We start from the raw sequence: 27,570 nt of genomic DNA on the forward strand, positions 1-27,570 counted from the left end.
TTAATTTAATTGATAAAATATTTTAAAAACGAATTTAAAAAATAAGTCGTCTTTTACACTATATATTTTTAATCTATGTCCTTAGAGAATAAGTTAATAAAAAAAATTGCGGCCTTATTTGTGAGGAAATTTTTTTTTTTTTTTTGTGAAGAATTTAATTTAGTAATAACGTAGCATAGCATTAATTAAAAGATCCAGAATTTAGTTTAGTTTCAGTATCTTCCTATTTTTCTCTCCCGGTGGAAAACACGAGAGTTGGCAAGAACAATGCTAATTGATGACCGTTAAATGAGTTGGCAACGTAAATTCTTTGACTATTATTATCTTATCCTCTAAGAAGATTCCAAAACCTACAACCTCATTATAGTCTCATACAATTAATCTTCAAGTCAACCAAAAAAACAAAAATTAATCTTCATCTTATCCTCTGGTTAATGCATGAACCATGGCTGAAAATTGCGAGATCTTGGAGTGAAACTTGGGAATTTCTCTCTCTCTATATTTATTGAGATGAATATGGTAGAAGAGAATATCTTAAGAAAAGCAAAAAAATCTATAAAATCACTGCAAAAATATTACTGAAATAGCATTTGATTTTAATGACTAACAAAATCTATCTATCTATCTATTCTATTATATAAAAATTGAGTTTTTGTACTTAATGATGGAGCTGACGTGGCATGTTTTTACGAGTGTTTTCTGATTCAATATAATTTATTAAAATGACTTAATTATTTCAACTAATTAATTTGATTAAATATTTAAATATTAATATAATTTATTATAATTTATATTACTTAATTAATTATACTACATTAACCATAATTCGTTATATTAGTGAATTAGTTTTTTTCATTTATAAAGTCTAAAATAAAATAAAAAATTTATTGTTTATTCTAATTAAATTCATTAAATTTAATTATATATTATATATAAATTAATGTTAATATATAAATTATTTTGTATTATAATATTCAATCAAATAAATTGTGAATTATTTTAAATTATATACGCACGAAAAAATGGATTTAAATGTGGTTTATATAGTATAGATAGTATTTAATTAAGAACGGTGTATTTTTAAGTATTTTGATATGACTTAATTATATCAGCTAATTAATTTGATTAGACATTTAAATATCAATGTAATTTATTATAGTATATAATACTTGATTAATTTTATTACATTAATTGTAATTTCTTATATTAGTTAATTAGTTTATTCATTTATAAAGTCTAAAATAAAATAAATAATTTGTTATTTATTCTAATTAAATTCATTAAATTTAATTATATTATATATAAATTAAAGACAATTTATAAATTACCTTATTTCCTTAGCCTTTTATATTTCCGTAAGCAAAATTAATATAAGGCAAAAAATTTTTCATTTTGAACAGAATTATTCTATGTATTATTAATTAATATCATTAAATTTGATTTATTAAAAATATAAAATAATTTTATATAAAAAATTACTAATTAAACTCATTCTAAAACGTAAAGAAAATAAATTAATTTCCTAGGTGACCTAACGTAGATCCATGATTTATACAACAATCAACTAAAGCATAAAACTTATGAATTGTGATAAAAAGGGAATAAAAAAGTAGGGCCCACACCATGTTAGATTGCTTGCCTCCATTGCATCTTAAGAAAACATGGGCCTACGGAGACCAATTCCGATTCCAAGTTGGGCAGATAGAAAACCTATCCGAATCTCATACAATTAATTTCAATCCACACCCAAAGTCCTCTTTTAGTCTTTTTGGATCTTCTCTCTCCCAGCAATCAAATATATACGCTAGCAATGGAGAATGGCGTATATGCTTTTAAATTTTTGTTTTTAAATTTTAGAGTGTGATACTACATGTCGTAGAAGCAAAATTATAAGTACTGTGTTTTGTGTTTTAATATTTTTGATCATGTACGATGGTTTATCAGTGGCTAAGAGAAGGGGGGTTGAATCTTAGCCCTTTTTTGCTTGGTAACTCTTGCTGTCCTTTAAAACACTTGAGGAGATATTTCTTGTTTTTGTCTCGTGCCTAGTCAGGAGATTTTTTCGTTTTGTCTCGTGACTAGCCAGGAGATATTTTTCAGTTTTGTCTCCTATTCAGCAGAAACAGCTGAGATGGAGTAGAAGAGAGAGAAAATCACACCAAGATATATCCTGGTTCAGCTGCTAAGTGCAATGCATCCTACATCCAGTCTCCATCACAACAATGATGGAATTTCACTATGATCATTTTTTATTACAGACACCAATTCTTCCTAGGAACTATCCTTCCTATTCGGGACAAGTCCATAATCTAAACCCAAAAACTAAACTTGACTTGGTCACTGCCAAGCATTCAACTGCTAAGTGCTAACCCAACTTGCAAGGGAATTCCCACAGAATCATGAAACACAACACAAATGTACAAAGGACCTCTAAGGACATCCATGGCTTTTTCTTTTAATTTTGCACTCTCTGCCTTTTTCTGCTCTATGACTTTTTCTTACAAACTTCACTGTTTGTCTTTTTCCATGAGACTCAAGACAGACAAAATTAAATAGAAAATTACAAAATAGAAAATATTGAAGGAGAAGAACTTCTGTTAGCTTGTAGCTATGTGAACACTGTGCCTTGCACTCTCACTCCTTGCTTCAAGTCCTGGTTGTTCTCCCTTATTTATATAGGGGGAAGCCTCCACGGTTGAAACCATTTGAACCAAGCTAAACTTCTTCTTTTTCAGAAAACCGGTTCGGCCAGAGAGAGAGGGGAGAGGTAACCGAATGCTATATCCAACATGCAATTACCTCTGGTTCTTCTTTGGTCACCAATAATCATCAATCCGAGCCTTCCATCTTGCCTTACACTCCAAGAAGGATTCTTAGTCCTTGATGCACTCTTGATGATGACAGCTTCATCTGCTCTAACTTCTGCCTTCTCCATCACGTAGCTACAGTAGCTACCTCCTGTGGTGGTTGAGCAAAATCAGAGACAAGCCATCCCTCCAAGGATCTTCTTCCTCTGACCGAGATCTTCTCTTCCATTTTTGGTATGGAGAGTTTGAGCTTACTTCACCAAATTTTACCTTTCTTGGTGAAGATCTCAGCCACAACATACTTTTTGTTTTCTTTTTCTTGCCATCATTGCGATGGTCTTGTTGCTTGCTTCTTCTTCTTTCGGTAGCTAGCTTTAACTTCCATGCTTTCTCTGTTGAAATGACCGAATGAAGAAGAGAGAGCAGAGAGAGAAATTTGAACAATAATCAATGTAACAAAGAGAGAGAATTAGAGTGAATTAAGTTTCCCCCTTTGCTGAGAATGTAATTTCTCTCTCATGGTTCCAAGGTCTGCATTAACTCCACTTAATAAAATTTAAATTCCATCAAAAGATAAAAGTGATCATCGTTGGAGCATGCAGCCTTATAATTAAAGGAATGGGTTTTATCAAGTTAAATGGATAAAAAATATTGTGCCCCATTTCCTTTTGATTTCAGACCAACCCCCTTTTTGGGCTTTAAAATTTGTTTTCCTGGTCCAATTAACCACAAATTGCTTCAGCCATTATAATAAAATCAATTTGATCCAAGGTTGAGTTTTAGCATTTCATTGGGCTTGATAGCTTCTCGGCCCAACAGAAATCTACACAAACAAAATTATTAATTAAGCAAGTATGAGTTAAAAATAAATTAATAATTTTGTAATTAATTATTTTAATAATGTTTGTTCATCATCAAATTAAATTAGAGTTTTCCAAACTCATCAATCTCTCCCTTGATAACAAACATTATTAAAAAATTGAAATGGAAAGAAATTAAGGATTAGAGTACTCCCTTTGAATACTTGGATTCCTTCCTTTCCAATTGTTACATGGCTCCCCCTTAATGTATGCTATTTTACCAAGAAAAGTTTTATACCTGTAACAATTTTTATCAAGTCTAAGGCAACAATGTTATTCAACATATTACATGTAGAATGTTGAATGGCTTGATTTATGAGCAGAATTGAATGACAAACAAAACTCATTTGTTATCATATAAATGATTTTCTGCTCAAACACACATAAAGCAATTGAGTACATATCAACCAAAAATATTTTGATGTTTCAAGAAGTTACTTTTCAAGCTATTTGAAAATATTTTCCAGCCAACATATCAGAGCAAAATAATCATAGTAAGGAAAACATTTTTAATCAAGCATGATCATCTCAAAATATAGCAACTATCAGAATTTATTTGCATATCAAAGCTTAAAGAAACTGCCAAAAAAAATTCTTAATCCAGAATACAGCAAGCATATCCACAAATTTAAATCAAATGCATCAAACATATCACCACAACAAATTATTGAAACAAGGGTGACCAAACAAGGGTGATCATGAATCCACAAAGGATTTCATCCCCTATTTTCTCTTAATTTTTCAACCATTTTCCACAAAGGATTTCATCCCGTTTTCTCTTTAATTTCAATTTTTCAGCCATTCTTCCTCTTTTGTCATTAAAGGGGCACCTGCAAAAGAAAATGACATTGGAAGCAAAATATCCAGAATATAACCAAAATACCAAGACTTTATCACAATGTCACAGGTCTAAAGTATCCAAGTAGACTACAAAACATCAAAATAATCTAAACAGAACCAGAAGTAACCAAATAAATCAATCATCGGACAGATTGTACTCCGATCCAGAATCATCATTCTTGTCACCAGCGCCCATCTCCTCTTCAAAATTCTGCAATATTATTCCCACCCTTTCTTGGCATTTCATCCAAGCCTTTTCGTTTTCATAGGCTAGCTTACGGACAGTCTTGTGAGATTGTACCATTATGTTGGACATGTTGGAGAATTCATTGAGAACTTCCCAGATTGATTCTGCCATCTTGGAAGGTTTCGTGGGTCGACTTTCTTGGTCACTATCAAAGGGCATTGATCTTTTTCCTTTGGTGCCTTTCGTTGTTCCTGAAACTCCTCCTCCCTTAATAATTGAGTGCTTATTCTCTACAGCTTCATTAGTGAGATCAACTTTAAAGTATTCAAAAATGCTGGTGAGAAACATGCCATAAAGAAGGTTTGCCTTTTTGTACTTTTAACAGATTCCCACATATGCCTTATCATAAGGTAAGCAAGAGAAATAGAAGTGGAGGTAACAATAGCAAAAAGTACAAGAGAATCAGAAACAGTTACTCTATTATGTGAACCACTATGTGGAGTCAGAATACGAGTAATGATTCTGTGTAGCAATGAGTTCTCTGGACCGAGTGCCTTGTGAGTGGGAACGGTGCCATCCAAGCCAAACAAGTTCTCACAGATTTGTTGCAGGGTAATCTGGTATGTGACTCCAACTTGAGAGTCCCATTTTTCAACCATGTACGCTCTTGATCCCACATCAGTGTAACCCAGGGCAGCGCTGATTGTCTCCGAGTTCAGAGTCATATATACCTGCTTCACGTAGGAATGGATGGAACCATCGATCAGCTTCATATTTGCATAAAATTCTCGCACCAATTCTGGGTAAACCGGTTTCTGAATACGAAGCAAATGAGTCCATTTCAGATTCTCAAACAGAGGAGAGAAGTTCATTCCTTTGGCTGCAAGTGAATCCAGATTCACTAGGTGTGAGGCACACAAGTGACGTTTCTCCAAAACTTCCTTGTGGAACTCATAATAGGCACACGAATTGAATCTTGCTAGATGAAAGTGTGAATGAAGTTTGTTGTATTTATTTTTGAATTCCAATGAATCCAGATTGGCCGGTTCCCTTGTGTTGTGTAACACAAATCTCTTGGTCTTCTGTGAACTTCGTCCAAATGCATGTGGGGTTGTCTTCTTTGGTGGTGAGGGAGGAGCTGAGGTGTGAGACTCCTCTTCTTCTTCAATGACTGGTTCCTTGTTCTTTTTAGTTTTTCTTCTTCCTGAGGTTTTCTGGGCTATCACTTTCCTGCGCATTGTTTCGGTTTGTTTGGATGGAGGTGAGTGGAATGATGAAGATGTGGAGTGTATATGAATATGTGTGTGGGTTTGAGGGGTTGAGAATGGAGGATTTTTGGGTAAGGGGGTTCGGTTACTCCTTCTTAGTGCAACTTTCTTTTTCATGATATGAAGAAGGTGAGTGAAGAGAGAATATGAAGAGGGGGCCGAAGGGAGTGGTGAGTGGAGGGAGGTTAGGGGTGCATTAAATGTTGATTGGAGAGAGAGAGAGTGGAGGGAGTTAATAACCATTAAAAGGCACGGTTGTTAACCAAGGAAAGATTTAAAATTAAAAACTGAAAGATTTGTTCCTAGAATCAAGGGATGAGAGAAGGATAAAGATTTGATTTGACACACAACTCCTTCCTTTGATAAGACAACCTCCAAAATCATGATAAAGGCAACTTCAAATAGAAACGGGTCAGACCAAGGTCAAAAGGATTTTTGGGACCTAAGATAATTAATGTAAGCAATGTCTCCCCCTGTCTCATGGCCCGTTCAACATAGCCTGAATTTTGTCTCCTGTTTTTTCACGAGACAAAAATAAACAGAATAAAAAAAATCACGAGTTATCAACAAAACATAATTCTATCATTCCCAAACTACTTCTCAAGGTGCAGAATCTGTCTTCACACAAGGGCTTAGTGAAAATATCCGCAAGTTGATCTTCGGATTTTACAAATTGAATATCAATAGTTTCCTTTTGCACATGTTCTCTAATGAAATGATATTTTATTTCAATGTGCTTTATTCTTGAGTACAAAACAGGACTTTTTGAAATATTTATGGCACTTATATTGTCACAAAACAAGGGTATACTATTGATCTTTAATTTGTAATCCTCTAATTGTATTTTTAACCATATTAATTGTGAACAACAAGTGGAGGCAAAGATATATTCAGCTTCGGCTGTGGATAGAGCTATTGTGGCTTGTTTCTTGCTTGACCACATGTTGAGTGAGCTTCCAAGGAAGCAACACATGCCCGATGTGCTTCTTCTATCCACCTGATCTCCCGCATAATCTGCATCACAAAACCTTACTACACAAAACTCATCAGATTTTGGATACCATACGCCATAATCACTAGTTCCCTTAATGTATCTAATGATGCATTTAACAGCTGAAAGATGGGTTTCTTTTGGGTGAGATTGAAATTTTGAACATACACCCACACTTTGAACAATATCCAGTCTAGAGGAGGTAAGATACATGAGTGAACCTATCATTCCTCTATACCTTGTTTCATCCACATCTTTTCCATCATCATCCTTTTCAAGTTTAGTGTTTGGATGCATTAGAGTTCCCATTGGTTTGAAATTTTCTAGGCCAAATTTTTTGATTAATTCTTTAGCATACTTTCCTTGGTGAATAAAGGTACCACTAGGAGTTTGTTTAATTTGGAGGCCAAGAAAGAAAGTTAGCTCTCCTATTAAACTCATCTCAAACTCACTAGTCATGAGTTTTCCAAACTCTTCACACAAGGACTCATTGGCCGATCCAAACACAATATTATCTACATAAACTTGAACTAGGAGAATATCATCATTAGATGTTTTAATAAACAGAGTTGTGTCGGTTGTTCCCCTTTGAAAGTGATTTTCCAACAAGAAGGTATTAAGCATTTCATACCAAGCTCTTGGAGCTTGCCTAAGACCATAAAGAGCCTTAGAGAGTTTAAAAACATGATTTGAAAATTCTTTATTTTCAAAACCGGGGGGTTGTGCCACATACACTTCTCTATCAATAAAGCCATTAAGGAAAGCACATTTAACATCCATTTGAAATATTTTAAAACCCTTATGGGCAACATAGGCAAGAAGCAACCTAATTGCTTCCATTCTAGCTATCGGAGTAAAAGACTCATCAAAATCTATACCCTCTTCTTGATCGTAACCTTGGGCCACTAATCTAGCCTTGTTACAAACAACTTTTCCATCCTCACCAAGTTTATTTTTAAAAACCCACTTAGTAACCGTGACTTTCTTACCATTCGGATGAGGTACTAATATCCAAACCTCATTCTTGTCAAATTGAGCTAGCTCTTCTTGCATGGCTTTGACCCAAGAAGGATCTTCAAGAGCTTGCTTCACATTGTTGGGCTCCAATTGTGACAAGAAGGCAAAGTTGCTTGGTTCGGATTGCTTCTTTGTTGAGGATCTTGTTATTACACCTTGAGAGGGATCACCAATAATAAAGTCATGAGGATAACCCCTCATGGACTTCCATTCTCTTGGTTTTCGGAGTGAGGTTGAGCCTTGTTGAGCCTCATCATGCTGGACTGTTCAAAATTCTCTTGCTGTCTTAGGAGACAAAACAAAAATGTCTCCTCCATCTTGACGAGACGAAATTGGACGGACAGATTCTTCATTTTGAACAGACTTGGGATTTTCTCCACTGGTTTCCTTGTTGACAACATCTTCACAATCTGTTTCATCATATATCACAATACTGGGAATTGAATTAGAATCACAAAAAGTTACATATATGGTTTTCTCTATGGTTCTATGATCTTTGAGGTAAATTCTATAAGCATTGCTAGTGGTGGAGTATCCAACAAACATTCCCTCGTAGGATTTTAATTCAAATTTACTAAGATTTTCTTTATTGTTAAGTACAAAACATTTGCATCAAAAAATATGAAAATACTTAAGATTTGGAGGGGTTCCTTTCCATAGCTCATAAGGAGTTTTCTTCAACCCTTTTCTAATGATGGTCCTATTCAAAATATAACAAGCTGTATTTACAGCTTCAGCCCATAGAAATTTTGGAATCTCATTTTCACATAATATAGCCCTAGTCATCTCTTGAAGGCTTCTATTCCTTCTTTCAACAACCCCATTTTGTTAAGGTGTTATAGGGCATGAAAAATTATGAGCAATTCCAAGTCATCACAGAATTTTTCAAAATCTTGGTTTTCAAATTTCTTTCCGTGATCACTTCTCAAATGGGCAACTTTTAAATCCTTTTCATTTTGAATTCTTTTGCAAAGCATTGAGAAAGCATGAAAAGCATCATTTTTATGAGCAAGAAAAAGTACCCAACCAAATCTAGAGTAATCATCCACCACTACTAAACCATAGTGTTTACCTCCTAAATTTTGAGTTCTTGTTGGACCAAAAAAATCAATGTGTAGCATCTCTAATGGCCTCTTGGTTGAAATTCCATCTTTTGGTTTAAAAGAGGATTTTACTTGTTTTCCTAATTGGCAAGCATCACAAGTAAGATCCTTATCAAATTTAATATTTGGAATTCCTCTAACCAAATTTTTCTTAACTAGCTTAGAAATTTGGTATATGCTAGCATGACCCAATTTCTTATGCCATAGCCATTTTTCAGATTCAAGAGAGGTAAAACATGTTACTTTTTGATCTTTCAAGTCCTCAAGAGTCAATCTATACACATTATTACACCTTTTAGCCTCAAACAAAATGTCTCCAGATTTTTCACAAACAACTAAACATACAAATTTTCTAAAAACAACTTCAAAACCTAGATCACACAGTTGACTAATACTTAGTAAATTATGTTTCAAACCATCAACAAGAAGAACATCATTTATACAAGAAGAGAAACTTTTACCAACTTTTCCAATGGCCACTATTTTTCCTTTACCATCATAACCAAAAGTGACAAACGCTCCATCATACTCATCAAGCCTAATGAAGAAGGTTGCCTTTCCGGTCATATGCCTAGAGCATTTGCTGTCCATATACCACATATTGTCCTTCCGCTTGGATGCTAGGCATACCTACAAAATAAGCTTAAGCAACCTTAGGTATCCAAATCTTATTGGATCCTTTCACGTTAAACCATCTCCTATATCCCAAACCATTGTAGTCAAATATAACTTTGTAAACTTTGTCACCAATCAATCTTTCACCAAAAAAGCATTGAATGGGAAAGTGCCCGTTTTGGTTGCATAGTCTACAAAATCTTGGAGTTTTTATTTTGTTAAAGCTTGTTGGATTTTGAAATCTTGTATCATTTGAAGATGAGGCTATGTTTTCAAAATAAGGTTTTTCAACAGATTTGCAATTTTTGTGAAACCCCAAGCTAGCTTTGTCATAGAGTGGTTTTTGACTAGCCAAGATTTGATTTAGATTTTCATAACTTTGAGTGAACTTGGCTAAGTCATTTTCAAGACTTTTGATCTTTTTCAGTAACTCTTCATTTTCTTTGAAACAGTTTACATATGCAACAACAAAATGATCACTTTCATAGCTTCTAAGTTGGACTTTTAACTGCTTATTTTCTTCAACAAGTTCAATAGCAGTTTCGGACTCCCTTAACTTTTCTTTGAGAAAACCATTTTCAACTTTAAGAATGGTGATTTGTTGTTCAAGATCTTGGTTATCAAGCAAAAAATATCTTATTTTTTCAGAAAGGTGGTATATCATAAGATGAAGATCTTCAGTGTCAGGGTTGTGAAAGACTACCTGTTCAACGTGATCTGCCATGAGACATGGTTGGGACTTGGTTTCTGATTCTTCATCATCATTTGAATCATTTTCCAAGTCCTCCCATGAAGCCATCAGTCCCTTTTTCTTTCCTTTCTTTGGCTTCTCCTCCTTCTTCAACTTAGGGCAGTCAGATTTGAAGTGCCCAGTCTCCTTGCAGTTGTAACATGTCACCTTGCTGAAATCTTTCTTTAGTTTTCTTGAACTGCTTCCTTGGCTTCTTTCCTTGAGCTTCACCATTTTCCTGAATTTTTTTGCAAACAAAACAAATTCATTTTCAGAGGAATTATCACTGGATTCATCATCCAGGGGGTTAGTAACAGATGTAAAAGCAATTCCTTTCTTTTTTGAATCCTTTTTCAAATAAGTATTTTCGAAAGCAAGTAAGTTTCCTCTCAAGTCATCATATGTCATGGAATCTAGACTACTACTCTCAGATATGATTAATGCTTTAGTTTCCCACTCTTTTGTGAGACATCTCAAAACTCTTCTAACAAGCATAGAATCTGGATACGTAATTCTCATAGCATCCAAGCCAACAATGATGATGTTGAATCTTTCAAACAGTTTATCAATAGATTCTCCTTCCTTCATTGCAAATATTTCATATTCTCTGTTCAACATATCTATCTTGGTCTTCTTCACTATGGTGGTTCCTTCATGGGTGATTTGAAGTTTGTCCCAGATTTTCTTTGCCATTGTGCATCGTGATACCCATCGGTATTCCTCGAAGCTGATAGCATATTTGAGTAAGTTGACAGTCTTCGCATTGAGCTCCACCTTCTTTCTGTTTTCTTCGGTCTAGCTTGCTTCGGGTTTGAGAGAGACTACTCCTTCAGCACTTGTGGTGGTTAGAAATTGAGAACTTTCAAGGATAATCTTCCAAAGTCTATAAGCCACTACTTGCACAAAGATCTTCATTCTCTCCTTCCAATAGGTGTAGTTTTTCCCATTGAAAAGAGGAGGTCTGTTGCTTGACTGTCCTTCGATCAGGTTGTAGGACACTAGATTTGAGCCACTGTTTTCTGCCATCAGGATCTCTTCTCCAAGCTGCAAAGCTTGATCTCTTTGAGACCAAGCTCTGATACCAATTGATGGTTTATCAGTGGCTAAGAGAAGGGGAGATTGAATCTTAGCCCCTTTTTCGCTTAGTAACTCTTGCTGTCCTTTAGAACACTTGAGGAGATATTTCTTGTTTTTGTCTCGTGCCTAGTCAGGAGATTTTTTCGTTTTGTCTCGTGACTAGCCAGGAGATATTTTTTAGTTTTGTCTCCTATTCAGCAGAAACAGAGATGGAGTAGAAGAGAGAGAAAATCACACCAAGATATATCCTGGTTCAACTGCTAAGTGCAATGCAGCCTACATCCAGTCTCCATCACAACAATGATAGAATTTCACTATGATCATTTTTTATTACAAACACTAATTCTCCCTAGGAACTACCTTTCTTATCTAGGACAAGTCCAAAATCTAAACCCAAAAACTAAACTTGACTTGGTCACTACCAAGCTTTCAACTGCTAAGTGCTAACCCAACTTGCAAGGGGATTCCCACAGAATCATGAAACACAACACAGATGTACAAAGGACCTCTAAGGACATCTATGGCTTTTTCTTTTAATTTTGCACTCTATGCCTTTTTTCCACTCTATGGCTTTTTCTTACAAATCTCACTGTTTGCCTTTTTCCATGAGACTCAAGACAGACAAAATTAAACAGAAAATTACAAAATAAAAAACATTGAAGGAGAAGAACTTCTGTTAGCTTAGGTAGCTATGTGAACACTGTGCCTTGCACTCTCACTCCTTGCTTCAAGCCCTGGCTGTTCTCCCTTATTTATATAGGAGGAAGCCTCCATGGTTGAAACCATTTGAACCAAGCTAAACTTCTTCTTCTTCATAAAACCGGTTCGGCCAGAGAGAGAGGAGAGGTAACCGAATGCTATATCCAACATGCAATTACCTCTGGTTCTTCCTTGGTTACCAATAATCATCAATCCGAGCCTTCCATCTTGCCTTGCACTCTAAGAAGGATTCCTAGTCCTTGATGCACTCTTGATGATGACAGCTTCATCTGCTCCAACTTCTACCTTCTCCATTACGTAGCTACAGTAGCTACCTCCTGTGGTGGTTGAGCAAAATCAGAGACAAGCCATCCCTCCAAGGATCTTCTTCCTCTGACCAAGATCTTCTCTTCCATTTTTGGTATGGAGTGCTTGAGCTTACTTCACCAAATCTTACCTTTCTTGGTGAAGATCTCAATCACAACATACTTTTTATTTTCTTTTTCTTGCCATCATTGCGATGGTCTTGTTGCTTGCTTCTTCTTCTTTTCGGTCGCTAGCTTTAGCTTCCATGCTTTCTCTATTGAAATGACCGAATGAAGAAGAGAGAGTAGAGAGAGAAATTTGAACAATAATCAATGTAACAAAGAGAGAGAATTAGAGTGAATTAAGTTTTTTCCTTTGCTGAGTAGCGTACCTCAATAAGGCAATCAATCAAATCAAATGTAATTTCTCTTTCATGGTTCCAAAGTCTGCATTAACTCCACTTAATAAAATTTGAATTCCATCAAAAGATAAAAGTGATAATCCTTGGAACATGTAGCCTTATAATTAAAGGAATGGGTTTCATCAAGTTAAATGGATAAAAAATATTGTGCCGCATTTCCTTTTGATTTCAGACCAGTCTCCTTTTTAGGCTTTAAAATTTGTTTTCCTGGTCCAATTAACCACAAATTGTTTCAGCCATTATAATTAAATCAATTTGATCCAAGGCTGAGTTTTAGCATTTCATTGGGCTTGATAGTTTTTCGGTCCAACAGAAATCAGCACAAACAAAATTATTAATTAAGCAAGTATGAGTTAAAAACAAATTAATAATTTTATAATTAATTGTTTTAATAATATTTATTTATCATCAAATTAAATTAGAGTTTTCCAAACTTATCAATGTAGAACTACAAATGAAATTATAGAAAACAGTAAAAACAATTCCGACAAATGAGTGACGTTCTAAATTAATTGCTAATGATAAAATTAGTGGTCAATTCAAAAACTAACAAGAGAATAATAAAGTAAAAAATAGTTAATCACTAAAATTAATCTTAATTTTATCATTAGCAATCGATTTAACGACCAATATAAAAATTAAGTTAAAATGTATTTAATTAATATATTTAATTAATGTTTTAGAACAGACAAATATCGAAGGAACATAAGAATTTAATATTTAAATTTGTACTAGATTTTTGCATAAAAACGTAGAGAACAAAGTTTTGTAATCATTCAATAAAAGATAAAAAATTAAAATTCTAATTTCTTTTAAGTAGGCAAAATTATGGTTTGATTTTGGTCTTTCTCTTGAGTTCTTTCCTTTCTTAATTTCATTAAAAATTTTCAACAGGTTAATTTTATGAAAAAGATAGACATAAATATCAAATTATCCAACTGAATAATTCTTCTAAAGTATTTATAAATTTAATACTTATGTTCTCTTAAAATCTTGAAATATGTTTTATATAATTTATATATTTGTTAAATTATACTATTTTTTATTATATCTATAATCTTACCTTTATTATTTTCATCATCTATTTTATGCTAACAAATTTTTTTTTATTAATTAACTTTAACATGATTTTTTAAATCATTAACAATAAAAAGAACAGAAAAACTGTAATCCCATTCATTACAGGAATCTTTACATATAAAGTTTTGAGTCATATAGACTTACTTTTTTAAACAAATATTATTTACATGTCAGCAATTATAATCGAAATTACTAAAAAAAATCTATCAGAAATATATTTATCATCAGAATTATTGTCAAGAATAAATTTTATTAATAAATATTTATTGACAAATTTTTCATCCGCCTTTAATTACCGTTAAAAAAAATTTTACTGTTAATTTTTATTATCGAATTTATTTCGATAAATCTGACAATAATATATTATTAATTAATAATTAAATTAATATCTATTGGCAGATTTAACTGACGGTAAATTCAACAGTAAACTTAAATTTTAAATTTTTTTAAAAATTATTATATGATTTTAAATATTAAAATTCAATAATTTTTAAACTAATAAATCAGAAAATACAATACTAATTAACTTAGAAAATAATTAACTCGAATAATAATAAACTTAGAAAATTAACAATAATAAATAATAAATCAATAATTAACTCAAAAAATAAATAAATTCAAATTAACTCAAAAAATAATTAACTCAGATAATAATAAACTTAGAAATTAACAACAATAAATAATAAGCCAATAATTAATACAAAAAATAAACAAGTTTAGATTAACTCAGATAATTAAAAATAATCAACTAATTAACTTAGAAAATAATTAACTCATAATAATAAATTTAGAAAATTAACAACAATAAATAATAAGTCAATAATAAACTCAAAAAATAAACAAGTTAAGATTAACTCAGACAACTAATAATATCAACTTATTAACTTAAAAAATAATTAACTCGGATAATAAATAAATTTAGAAAATTAACAACAATAAATAATAAATTAATAATTAACTCAAAAAATAAACAAATTAAGATTAACTTAGGCAATTGACGACAATAAACTAATTAACTTAAAAAAATTAACTCAAATAACACCATAACTGAAATTAGAACAATAGAGTTGGAGATCTTACACTTGCAGAGCAATACACAAAAATCAAAACAACAAAAATTAGAATAATAAACACAAAATTATCGAAACAAAATTCAAAATCAAAATCATAAATAAAATTTCAAATATAGAATCATCAAAACAGAATTTTAGAAAACTCTAAATGAAAACATAATTAAAAGATCCTAAATCTAAACTAATATGTGAACAAAATCTGAAAAATAGTTAAATCTCTAATACAAACATCTTAATTGCAAATTTTTTAATACATAACAAATTAAAATTTAATAAATTAGGATTTGGAGTTTAACTACCCAAAATTAATTGGTGAATTACCTAAAGACAGTGACAGTGCAGAAGACTTTCTAGAATGGTGGCAGCAGAAGTGACCAACTGGCAAGGCTGCATTAGGATTTTTTTAAAATAAATAAAAAAAGTAATAATAAGGAGAATGACAATATACCTGGAGGGAGGAAGAAGGCAACTCTGGTGACACAAGGAGCAACGACAACAACGATGGTAACAATGGTAGCGGCAGCAGTAGTGGGAGCAACGCAAATAGCGACGGTAGAGTGACTAATGCAACGTAAGGAGTTTATGCAGTCCTTAAATGTTGTTGGTGGTGGCCGACACTGGTGGAGGGGCTGCCGGAGGTTGCTTGTGGGGAAGAGAGAGAGGGAGAGAGAGAGAGAAAGCAGAAGGTTAGAGAGAGAGAGAGAGTAGTTTATAAATGAGGGGAGAGGATTTGCAATTCAAATTTAGGGTAAGATTACCGTCGTATTTTTCGGCGGATAAATACGATAGCAACGCTTTGCGAACGACCAAAATACAACGTTCCAGTAATTCGGATTGCCGGCGAATAGATTTTATCCGCCAGTAAATCCGACGATAATGATCGTGCCAATTTTTTTTCCTCAATTATTACCGATGAATTTACTGTCAAACACCAAATCCGACGGTGATTTTTTTATCCAACGAATTTATTGCCAAATCCGCCAATAAATCCGTAGTTAATGTCCGACACTAAATCTAATGATGAATCTGACGGTCTTCAATATTTTTTTTTTTGTAGTGAATATAAGCTGAAACAATCTTATACATTGGATAATAAGTTTTTATACACGAAGACTTTTCAAGTTAAAAGTAATAATTGTTAGTATAATTGAACATGCACCAACAAACTTTTATTGTGGATCAATATTTGTCCCGTGCGTAGCGTGTGTTTTACACTAGTTAAATTAAAAATGATTTTTAATAAGCATAGTATTTGGTAAAATAGTTTTAAAAATTTAAAAATACTATAATAATAAATATTAATGTAAAAATTTGGATATTAATTAATGTATGAAGTTGTATTAGACTTTTTAATTTTGACAAATACAAATTATCTTTAAAAAGCTCCACTTTAAATATTTTTAAAAATACTCCTATCTTTTAAAAATTACAAATACAAATATATAATTTTTTTAATTTACTAAACATAAGATAAAGAGTTTGTGCTTCTTAAAAACACAAACATCTATTCAAATATTTTTATCAAATCAAGTCTAACAATTGCTTTAAAGCACTCGTGGAAATATTAAATTTAGATAACTTGTATTAAAAATAAAAAAAATCAAACTTTGTATATATATAATTGAAAGGTATTATACCCTCTTTTGTTGGCACAATTTTAATGGTAATATGTGTTTATTGTGTCAAACTTTTTTTAAAATTTAATTATTTTTTAATCAAATTATTGAGACTCTATAAATTACAAATACAATAATAATTTATTTTTACTTTATTTTTCTAGTGTTCTTAGCTTAGATTATTGATCTTTTTTTTGTGTTTATTTGTGATCCTTCTATATATTCAAACTTTTTTATCAATTAAATTGGTTCAAATCCAATAAAAACTACGCACCTAAAATTGTCATTTTTCTTTGGTTTTTTTTTATCGTCATTCTTTTATTGTTGTTGTTTTTTTTCTCCTCTCTCTGATTAGTTATTATAGTATTTTTCTTCTTATTTTTATTCTTATTAAAAAATAAAATAAAAAATTATAAAAAGGTGAAATAAGAAGTAGGAGAAGATAAAAAAAGAAAAACAATATAATAATGACGAAGAAGAAAAAGAGGAAGAGAAGGAGAGGAAAGAGTTTTAAAATGTGTATAAATTATCAGAAAAATACTCCCAAAATTTTTTAATCATAATACAAGAAGTATTTTAATTTTGACACAGAAATTTTTTAACAATCACACAAGTTTTTGTTAAGAGGGTAAAACAAAATAAAAAAAATTATGAAAATATGAAACAAAAAAGAATAGATAAAGAAGAAAAAGAATAAGAAGATGATGATAAAGAAGAGGAGAGGAAGGAATAATTTTAAATTGTACAAAATTTATAAGAAAAATACTACCGAAAATTTTTAACTGTAACACAGGAGGCTCTTTAATTTTGACACAGAAATTTTTTATCTGTAACACACAAATTTTTTAATCGTGACACACAAATTTTTTTAACTGTATCATTTTTAACTAAATGATATACTTTTTTTATTATTTAATTTAAGTATAAGAGGTCTAGCCATTTCCATGTTATTTGCAATAAATTGACGTATTTTTTCATTCCAAAACATATTTGAAGGTAATTTTTTGGTTGAGTTAAGATTTTGGATTTGTAGTTCTTTAAAGATTTATTGTGTCATTTTCAAATAAATGATGTGTTTTTGTTATTACTAAATTGATTGTGTGATATTGAACTAATATATAAGAGATTTAGTCATTTATGTGTTATTTGTAATAATTTAATGTGTCTTTTGAATCAAAAACATATTTAATATATTTTATTAGTTAAGTGAGTTAAGGTTCTAGATTTATAGTTCTTTAAAATTTTCTTGTATCATTCATTAAAAATATTAGTGTCATTCACTAAAATTTTTTGTGTCATTTATAACAATTAAATTGTGATATTTAATTAAAAAGAAGACGATGAAAGTGATGATGATAATAATAAAGAAAGAGAAAGAGAAAAAAAAATAAAACAAAAAAGCAAAAGGAAGAATTAATGACCACGGCGATAACAACAACAATAATAAAAAAGAGAAAAAAATGTAGTAATGCACATATGACGAAGAAAAAATCATTAAAAAAATACGGAATAACTTGTTAAAAATTGCTCGAATGCGTAGCTCTTTTTGTTTACATACGATTATATCATTATAAAATAATGAGGCATCATTTAAAACCTTTATATATTTTTGTGATTTTTTTTTCCATATTTTTTGTTATTTGACCCCAAAAGATAGTTAAAATTAGGAATAAGTATTTTTTTTATTTCTAAAGTCTTTGATCAAAATTGAATTTGTTCTTAATTTTTTGAGTACTGTTAGGGAGCTAATGGTCTAAGTGTACAATGTGTATAATGAGCTAAATCTTTGACCCAATATGAATAAAATGAACATCACTCATACTATCCAAAATAACCATTCGGGTATCGGGGATAATAAACATCTCATGTCATGAAACCACTCATCCCAAAAGCTTAAGCTAATTTTGGGATTCACCAAGGATCAAACTGTTGACCTTTCGAATCTAGAGCTCTGATATCATGTCATGAAACCACTCATCCCAAAAGCTTAAGCTGATAGAAAAAGGTAACACTAATGATTATATCTCTAATACTGAATCGAACATCCCTAAACCCCCATTGTACACATTGTACAAATATTCTATTGTATCACAGTAAATTTTAGAAGGTTAAATTTAACAGTGTTTGTAGAATTTTCTAAAGTATTTGAGAATACTCTATATGGTTCCAGAACGTTCTATAATGTTCTAGAAGGTTTCGGAATACCCTAGAAGGTTCTAGAAGACTCTAGAAGATTATAGAATATTATAGAAGAGTGTGGATGTGTATAAAAGTATGAAGAGTAGTATGGAACAATCTAGAAGTATTTAGAAAGTAGTGGTAGGATAGATATTTGCATAGAAGGTTCTAGATGATTAATTTAGACCGTTGATTAGATTTAATCCTAACCATCCATTGAGGAGGTGGATGGCTATAAATAGGGAATGAGAGTTAGAGTTTGTGTGTGAATCATTTGTAACCAACACTTGAGTAATAAAGTGTTCTTTCCACCAAAGCTTCATTTCTGCTTTCTCTTGTATTCTCTTGTGTTCTTAGTTTTCTTGCAAAGTATTGAAGGTTAGGCTGACTTGATCTTAGCTCAAGAGGTTGAGTAAGTCCGAGTGCCGGCACAGTAGCGTTGGAGTGTGTCCAAGGCCGTGACAATTTGGTGGAAGAGCCCTGGAGCCTATCATATGATTAAGTCTTGGGAAGAACAAGCAGATGTCACTCGTTCTTACCTTGACAAAGCTTCAAAGAGGATGAAAAAATGGACAGATAAAAAGAGGAGGCATGCAAGCTATCAAGTGGAAGACAAGGTAATGATTAAACTTCTTCCACAACAATTCAAAGCATTTCGCTATGTTCATAAGGGATTAATCCGCAAATACGAATGGTCATTTGAGATCATTGGACGTGTTGGGAATGTTGCTTACAAAGTACAACTCCCTCCTTCTATGAAGATCCACCCGGTCTTCTATGTGAGTATGCTTAAACCATATCATGAAGACCAAGATGAACCGAGTAGAGGTGACTCGAGTCGTGTTCCGCCTGTGGGGATTAGATCTTTTGATAAAGAAATCGAAGAGATCTTAGCTAATCGTGTCGTACGATGAAGAGGGGTACCACCAAGTATCCAATACTTGATCAAGTGGAAAGGGCTCCCAATAACTAACGCTAGTTGGGAAGCTCGTGAAGATCTGTGGCAATTCCAAGAACACCTAGAGCGCTATCATGAACAGAACGCAACGAGAACGTTTGCGCATTAGGTGGGGAAGAATGTCACGATAAATTTTAGAAGGTTAAATTTAACAGTGTTTGTAGAGTTTTCTAGAGTATTTGAGAATACTCTAGATAGTTTTGGAACGTTCTAGAATGTTCTAGAAGGTTTCGGAATACCCTAGAAGGTTCTAAAAGACTCTAAAATATCATAGAATATTCTATAAGAATGTAGATGTATATAAAAGTATGAAGAGTAGTATGGAACAATCTAGAAGTATTTAGAAAATAGTGGTAGGATAGATATTTGCAAAGAAGGTTCTAGATGATTAATTTAAACCGTTGATTAGATTTAATCCTAACCATCCATTGAGGAGGTGGATGGCTATAAATAGGGAATGAGAGTTAGAGTTTGTGTGTGAATAATTTGTAACCAACACTTGAGTAATAAAGTGTTCTTTCCACCAAAACTTCTTTTCTCTTGTGTTCTCTTGTGTTCTTAACTTTCTTACTAAGTATTGAGGGTTAGGCTAACTTAGTCTTAACTCAAGAGGTTGAGTAAATCCGAGTGCCGGCACGGTAGCGTTGGAGTGTATCCAAGGCCGTGACAATTGGCTCCCTATACTTCCTCTAATTTTTTTATTCAAAATCTTTTTCAATATTTCATTTGGTATTAAAATCGTTCTTTAAATTTTTTATGAACAAAAACACCTTTGTATTTATTGTGACTCCAATCTCACCATTTACCACCACCACCCTTGTCACCACCACCACCTCCTCTCTTATTTTACAAAATAGTCAAATGCCAATATCAAATTAAAAAATACAACATTCAACAACAATAATATATTTAAATTTATATTCAAGAATAACATCAAATTCAGAAACAAAAATAACAACAATTAATTTATTTAATTAAAAAAAGAGAGCAAGAATGCGGGAGAGGAAAATAGAGAAATAGAAATAAACGAAAGGAGAGAGAGACAAATTGCAAAGAAGGAGAAAAGAGAAAAAATAGGAAGAAATATGACACTGACGTGAGTAGATCTATCGCGCCGCCGTTACTAGAAAGAAGTTTAAAGAGAAACAAGAACATTTGAGAAAGAGAGAGAAAGAGAAAAGCAAGAATAATAAGGCCATGTAGGAGGTTTCTCAACTGTCATCACCGTCATTCAGCAACCTTTGCCGTCGTCAACATGATCTGCCATTACTGTAATCGAAAAAATTGCTAGATTTTTTAGACGAGAGAAAAGAATGGAAAAAGAGACGCATAGTGAAAGTTGGGAATGAAAAGAATAGTGTGGATTTATATTTTTGTCGGAGTAAATATGTATTTTCAATAATAAAATGATGATTTTAATAAATAAATAAAACGTTGAGAATCATTTCGAATTAAAAAAAAATTGAAAAATTTTAATTTTAACCCAAAATCTTAAAATAATTTCTTAAATTTACTTTCTAATTTAACGTACTAATTTCTTTTCCTTCCTAAAGAATGTAGAGAAAATCAGGATGATGATTTCATTTTTTGCGCTCAAAGAACTACTCTCTTTCTCTTTTTTTCTTTGATGCATATGGACAACTGCTTAGGGCCGTCAAAATGGGCTAAACCCATTGGGCCAGCCCGTTTACCCGTTTAAATGGGCGGGCTTTGCCCCTAAAATTAAGCCCGTTTAAAATTTGGGCTAAACGGGCTGAGCCCGATTAACCCGAAAAAAAATGACGGGTTAAACGGGCTAGCCCGTGGGCTAAACGGGTGGCCCGTTTAATTTTTTTTCATTTTTTAAAAAAAAAGTAACACTTTTAGCCAATATTTTTTCCAATCCGACCCGAAAATCCGACCCATCAACTAAAAAAAAAAATTTTAAATGGTTTTTGACCTAAAAATGGTATTTTTTGTCAAAATATTTTTCAAAAAATAAAATAAAATGATAAACGGGCTGGCCCGTTTAACCCATCGGGCTGACTATAAATGGTCCGGGCTAAAAAATTTTGGCCCGTGAATAAAGCGGGCTTAAATGGGCCAGCCCGTTTAACCCATGAGCTTAATGGGCTGGGCCTAAATGGGCCGGGCTAGCCCGTTTGACAGCCCTACAACTGCTGCCCAGATAGAGCTAACCGAACTCTGCTTTCATTGTTTAAAAACCAAATTTTTTTTCTTAAACACAAAGTCGATAGTCACGTATTTTTATATATATACACGGGTTATTTACATATTTTTATAATAAAATGAAACCATAAAAAAAAAACTTTCGATTATCAAATTTGTTTTAATTATAAATGTGGATTAAATTTAATTATATCATTTGTAAAATTCAATTATATTATCTATGATCAGTAATTTCATATTCTAATAAGCTTGGTTTCATAAAATTTGAATCATTTACCCAGAAACTAGCAGTCTATCTATAATCTTACAGAAGATGTTACTACCTGAAATTCTCTAAACGGTTAAACTAATTAACATGACAATTTTTTTTTATTGAACCATTTTTTTTTTTTCTAAAAAAGCTTTGTACATAAAAGTCACGGCCTAATTAGTAAGATGTCACCCTTATGTGCAGTCCATTAGGTGCCTGAACTCTAGGAAATTTCAGAAGTTTATCTCCTCCTACTTCTTCCCACCTGCAATCAAAATTAATTATATAAGAAAGATGTCAGAAATCACCTTAAAATAATACTAGAGTTTAAAGTATTTTTTTTTATCGTAAAATTACATTCGTTCTTTTGAATAATTATTTACGCGATTAATATAAAAAATAGTTATTTTTTACTGATATAATATTACATAATTAGATTACATAATTAGATATATATGTAAAATTATCTTTATACCGTCAAAGGCATCAAATTTAATTCATGATACTATTATAAAATTTGAAAGCAGACAAACTTGTTCATATTGATGGCAATAGACTAAGACTAAGACTGATAGTTGTATAGTATATTTGTGAGCTAGATAGTTAAAATTGAATACATTAATAATTGCAATTTTATCCACTAACTCAGAGGTACTGTAATTTTAAAAAGAAAAAGTTCAAAAAGTATAATTGTTCCCTTTAAGTTTATGATACAATTTATTATTTCAATACTCATTTGTATATTTCTTCAATTATATTATATGTATACAAAATATTACTAATTAACTATAATATAAAATATTCGGTATTCATAAAAAAAATAGATTATACCATTGTAGAAAAATGTTTAATTATTTAGTTGTGACCATTAATTACAATTTAAAAAATGTGTTTAAAAAGATTTTTTCTTTTTGTACTTTTATTATTCTTATTTAAAAAAAACAACTATGTGAATGCAATAGGTAAGACTGACTAGTCCCTAATAATGCGATATAATTTTAGTGGTAAAAACTCATATGCTCAGTTAACTTTACGTGAAGTTGATAGTCTATCCATTTTATTAGGAGAGAATATATTGACTAGGAAAATTAGTCACCTGTATCTAGTTACAAGATAGTGCAAGAAAGTTGAAATTTCTGCTATTCCCAACTCTTTCCCTGGACACAATCTTGTACCTCCTCCAAATATCAAGCAGTGGTTTTTTGACTCTAGGCTCTTATCCTTTAATTTTCAAATTTAATGATATTAATATATGTTTGATAAGCAATAATAGACAAATTAATAAGAGGTTGAGTTGGTACTAATACTAACCAGCCATCTCCATGGGTTGAACTTTAGTGGATCAGGATATAGAAAATGGTCATAATTTATCTCTCTCGTGTACACATATATCTTCCACCCTTTGGGAATCAAATAACCTGAAAAAAGAAAAGCAATATATTAATTGCTATAAGAAAATACATTTTTATTTTTCAATTGTGACACACTAGGATTGTGTTTTGGTAACTCTAAAGGAGACATAGATATAGAAAACAGAGAGATGAAAATGTATTTACATTGAATTTAGAAATAAAATATAATAAAAACATAGATATAGAAAACAGAGAGATGAAAATGTATGTACATTGAATTTAGAAATAAAATATAATAAAAAATTTTTTTGAGGGCCGTCAATTTTTAGTATATTTGATCACTGGTATAAACACTAAATTATTTACACCAAATAAATTTTAATAATTTATGTGTACAAAATTTAAAAAATATAGATATAAATTCTATTAATTTATATGTGCAAATTTTGATAAATATAAAAATAAATAAGTACAAATTATATGTTTTTTATGTGCAAAACTTATAAATATAAGTATAAATTATTGTTGATTAATTGTGGTAAAAAATGATGCCAGTTGATGGTTATGTAATATTACTCTAATAATAATTTATCTTAAGATACAAATTTATTGTATTCTCCATCTTTCTAAAAGATAAAAATAAAGAAAATATAACATTTTTTTCTATGAATATATTTACTACGTGTTACAATTGCCAAAATCCTGTGTCAGAACAAAACTCCTCAATGGCCCCCCTCCTGGGTTCGTCCTCTTCTCTTCTCCATTTTTGGGTAATTTTCAGTCTAGCATTTAAAGTAAATGCTGAAATGGTAAAAGAAAGTTTGAGGGTAAAGATATACATAGTGGAAGGGTCTTTGACTCTTTGTTAGGTTTGTTAACAAGTTAAAACTGATGGCCAAAATGCCAGAGTTCTGTAACTGTAACTGTGTAGCTCCCCTTTGGTGATTACAATTTCATTTCATTTCAACAATTTCTCATTCTTTATTATATTCAAAACTATACACGTGCCTAAAATAGTAAATTGAAAATCGACTACTAAATTAGTTTAGGACAAAAATTAATAAACGGGTTCCATTTTTATGGATTAAATGATTTAAAACAGTAAAATCAAAAACAAATTTTATTATATCAATATTTTTATTAAGCTTTTAAATTTTTAAATATCTAATTTTATCTATTTTTAATTCTTTTTTTTAAAGATTTGTATTATTTTCTTTTTTAAAAAAATAAAAAGAGTAAAAAAACACCAACCATTTAGTTCCATATCTTGAGTAGTTTTCCTTAGGACCCCATTAACTATTGTGGCCAATCTAGAGGTCTCAAAAATCACCTGCACAATGGGGAAAAAAATGATCAAAAGACTTTTAATAATAATAAACAAATATTCTTTAATAAAATCACAAATAAACCTATCTAAACGTTCAATTACAATATTATATAAGAGTTTAATTTTAATGCACCGGCTGTCGAGACTGTCGTGTAATCTAAATCGTTTATTTAAATGATTATTTATGTGCTATGTATAAAAGACAGTTAATTTTGGTAATACGAGAGGATAGAATATTTACCGCACGAGTAAACCTCATTGACTTGAGATCGTTGAAATCAATTGGTTCATCTGGTTTTTTCCTTTGTCTAATGTTCAAATGCTCTTCCTATAAAACCAGAAATTTCATCAGAGTCAGAAGGTAAAGTAATAAACCAAATGAAAAGAATAGTGAAACTGTGTAAATTATTTATTTATTTATTATTATTATGGACACTGACTCTGAGTTCTTCAAGTGCTTTGGGATGGTCCTGAAGATACTTCACTGCCATCATTGAAGTGGCTGAAACAGTTTCATAACCAGAATACATAACTGTAATCACTAGATCAATGATTTCTTCATCACTTAGTTTGTGTCTACTTTCATCATCATTTCCCATCAATCCTCCAAGCATGTCTTTGTGTATTTCTTGGGATTTTCTCCTTTCCTCTATTACCTCACTCACAATACTCACAGTAGCTTTCCTTGCCTGCAACATTCACTTCTTTTCTTAGTAATTCTTTTTTTTTAAAGAAAGAGCTCAACACAGTAAAGTGGAATATAATAAACCTGAAATCCGCGACTATAATTCGTCCCCGGAAGGTGAATAGGAAGAGAAAGAGTTCCTAATACTAGATTAAAGAATTCCGGCATGATTGAATCTGATATTCTGCTTGATTCTTTTCCTGCAATCTGCCTCAGTGATGAAAGGAAGGCCATCTGTCCATGAAAAGTTTGAGAAATAATTAACCAAAAAATACAATTTTTTATTTTTAATGAGAATGGGAATGATAAGAATAATAGAAAGGAACCTCTTTGGTTTTGTGTTGGATGTTGATGACTTGATTGTCCCAATTGCTAAGGTGGGATCTCATGAAGTGATCAATTTTTGGCAAAAGCTGATCTCTGATCATGGTGGGGCTAATGATAGAAAGCAAGGCACCTCTCAAGTACTTGTGAGTGGAGCCATGAACAGCTGCAATGTTGCATTTTCCCAAGATGTCTAACATGGATTTAGGGTACCCTGGAACAAGCCCTTTTGATTCATTCATTAGAATGTATCTATTAAGCTCTGCATCCATTGATACAATTGTAGGACACCCCAATATGTGTGATTTGAAAAAACTGCCATACCTGCCATTCATTATTCACAACCCAAAAAATAAGACATAAAAATGGTTTATAGATGAAAATTATAAAAAAGTAAACCATGATTACTAATAGGGTAAAAAAGTACATGCATGAAAAGTGGTTTACTTCACACCCCAAATTTAACTAATTTAAGAAACCTCATTAATTGAGAAAATGATTTGTCAAACATCCCCCACCCCTTTTCTTCTTTCATTAAAAAAAAAATGGATAACTTTTGCTTCTCATGAAATCATTATTTTCTTTTCAAGGAGAAGGATATTAGAATTAGACACTAGAGTGTGTTTTTCTTTAATCTCTCATTTATAGTTGATAACTTTTGATTAATCCAAAAAAGTTAATCAAAGTAATAAACCAAACATGAAACAAGCCAATCCAACTAACTTGTATGCTAATAATGCAATAACACAAAGATATAAGGGACATGTGGTTTGCAAAAAGTTTTCATATTCCTTGGAATCTGAACCTAATCATAAATTAAATACATCCTACAAAGGTGCAAAAAATGTTGATCAAACCACCTATTTTCATTTTTCACCACTCTGTGCAAGTGAACAGAGGAAGAAGAAAATCCAAACATGATTTTAGTTAGTTTAATTTTAATCTTTTACCTTGCTCTTTGGTTTTTCATGAAGTTAGGACCTTGTTTAAGAAACTCAGTAGTTTCTCCAAAAAGTGGCCACCCCATTGTACCTGGTGGCAAACCTTTATTCTTCTTCATGTACCTTACTTCATTCCATCTCAAAAGAGCAGAGAAAAAACAGAACAAGAACAAAACACCACCAACAATTGCAATGAAGGTAAAAGCCATTAGGTGCTTTTTCTTTCTTTCTAAAGTTCTTTGCAAACCCGAGAGAGTGTGAGAGAGAGACAGAGAGAACTCAAGAAAAAATGAAAATCAAAATATAAGTAATAAGGTACAAGACTGGCTTTAAAAAGAGTGCACATAAACACACACATATATATAGGCCCCTTGAGCTACCATTTTCGTATAAGAATAAGAAAAAAGCCATACAAACAAAAAGTAGCATCACCACCTATTCTAGGTCATGGCCATAAAAACTAAAAAAAAAACAAAATAAAAAGGAAGATAATAATGGATACAAATGAAGGCTGATTTTTTTGGTTATGGAAGAGGTGAAGGTGTTGTGCCGGGTTATGGATGATGGAGGTGTTATATTAATTTGTGGGACAATTTTTTGCTCAGATTTGGTGTTAAGAAATCGGACCCTCTGAGTTCTTTGTTTTTAAGTTTTTGAAAGTAAATCGGAGGGTCCGTTTTGCATGGAGGGAGAATC

The 27,570-nt window shown here is 31.6% G+C and overlaps 1 protein-coding gene across 1 annotated transcript; it reads right to left on the minus strand.

Moving 5' to 3' along the window:
- Positions 1-22,277: 22,277 nt before the first annotated feature.
- Positions 22,278-27,190, minus strand: LOC130957873 (cytochrome P450 85A-like). The gene is made up of 9 exons (XM_057884712.1): positions 26,884-27,190; positions 25,936-26,257; positions 25,694-25,843; positions 25,365-25,613; positions 25,166-25,252; positions 24,849-24,927; positions 23,557-23,663; positions 23,342-23,466; positions 22,278-22,510 (listed from the first exon to the last, which is right to left on the minus strand). Exons 1-9 carry the CDS (start codon positions 27,081-27,083, stop codon positions 22,423-22,425), a joined length of 1,407 nt encoding a protein of 468 aa, XP_057740695.1. The 5' UTR covers positions 27,084-27,190; the 3' UTR covers positions 22,278-22,422.
- Between the last annotated feature and the right edge of the window lie 380 nt (positions 27,191-27,570).

This window comes from Arachis stenosperma, chromosome 10, assembly GCF_014773155.1.
Source record: "Arachis stenosperma cultivar V10309 chromosome 10, arast.V10309.gnm1.PFL2, whole genome shotgun sequence".
In the NCBI taxonomy this organism is placed as follows: Eukaryota; Viridiplantae; Streptophyta; class Magnoliopsida; order Fabales; family Fabaceae; genus Arachis; species Arachis stenosperma.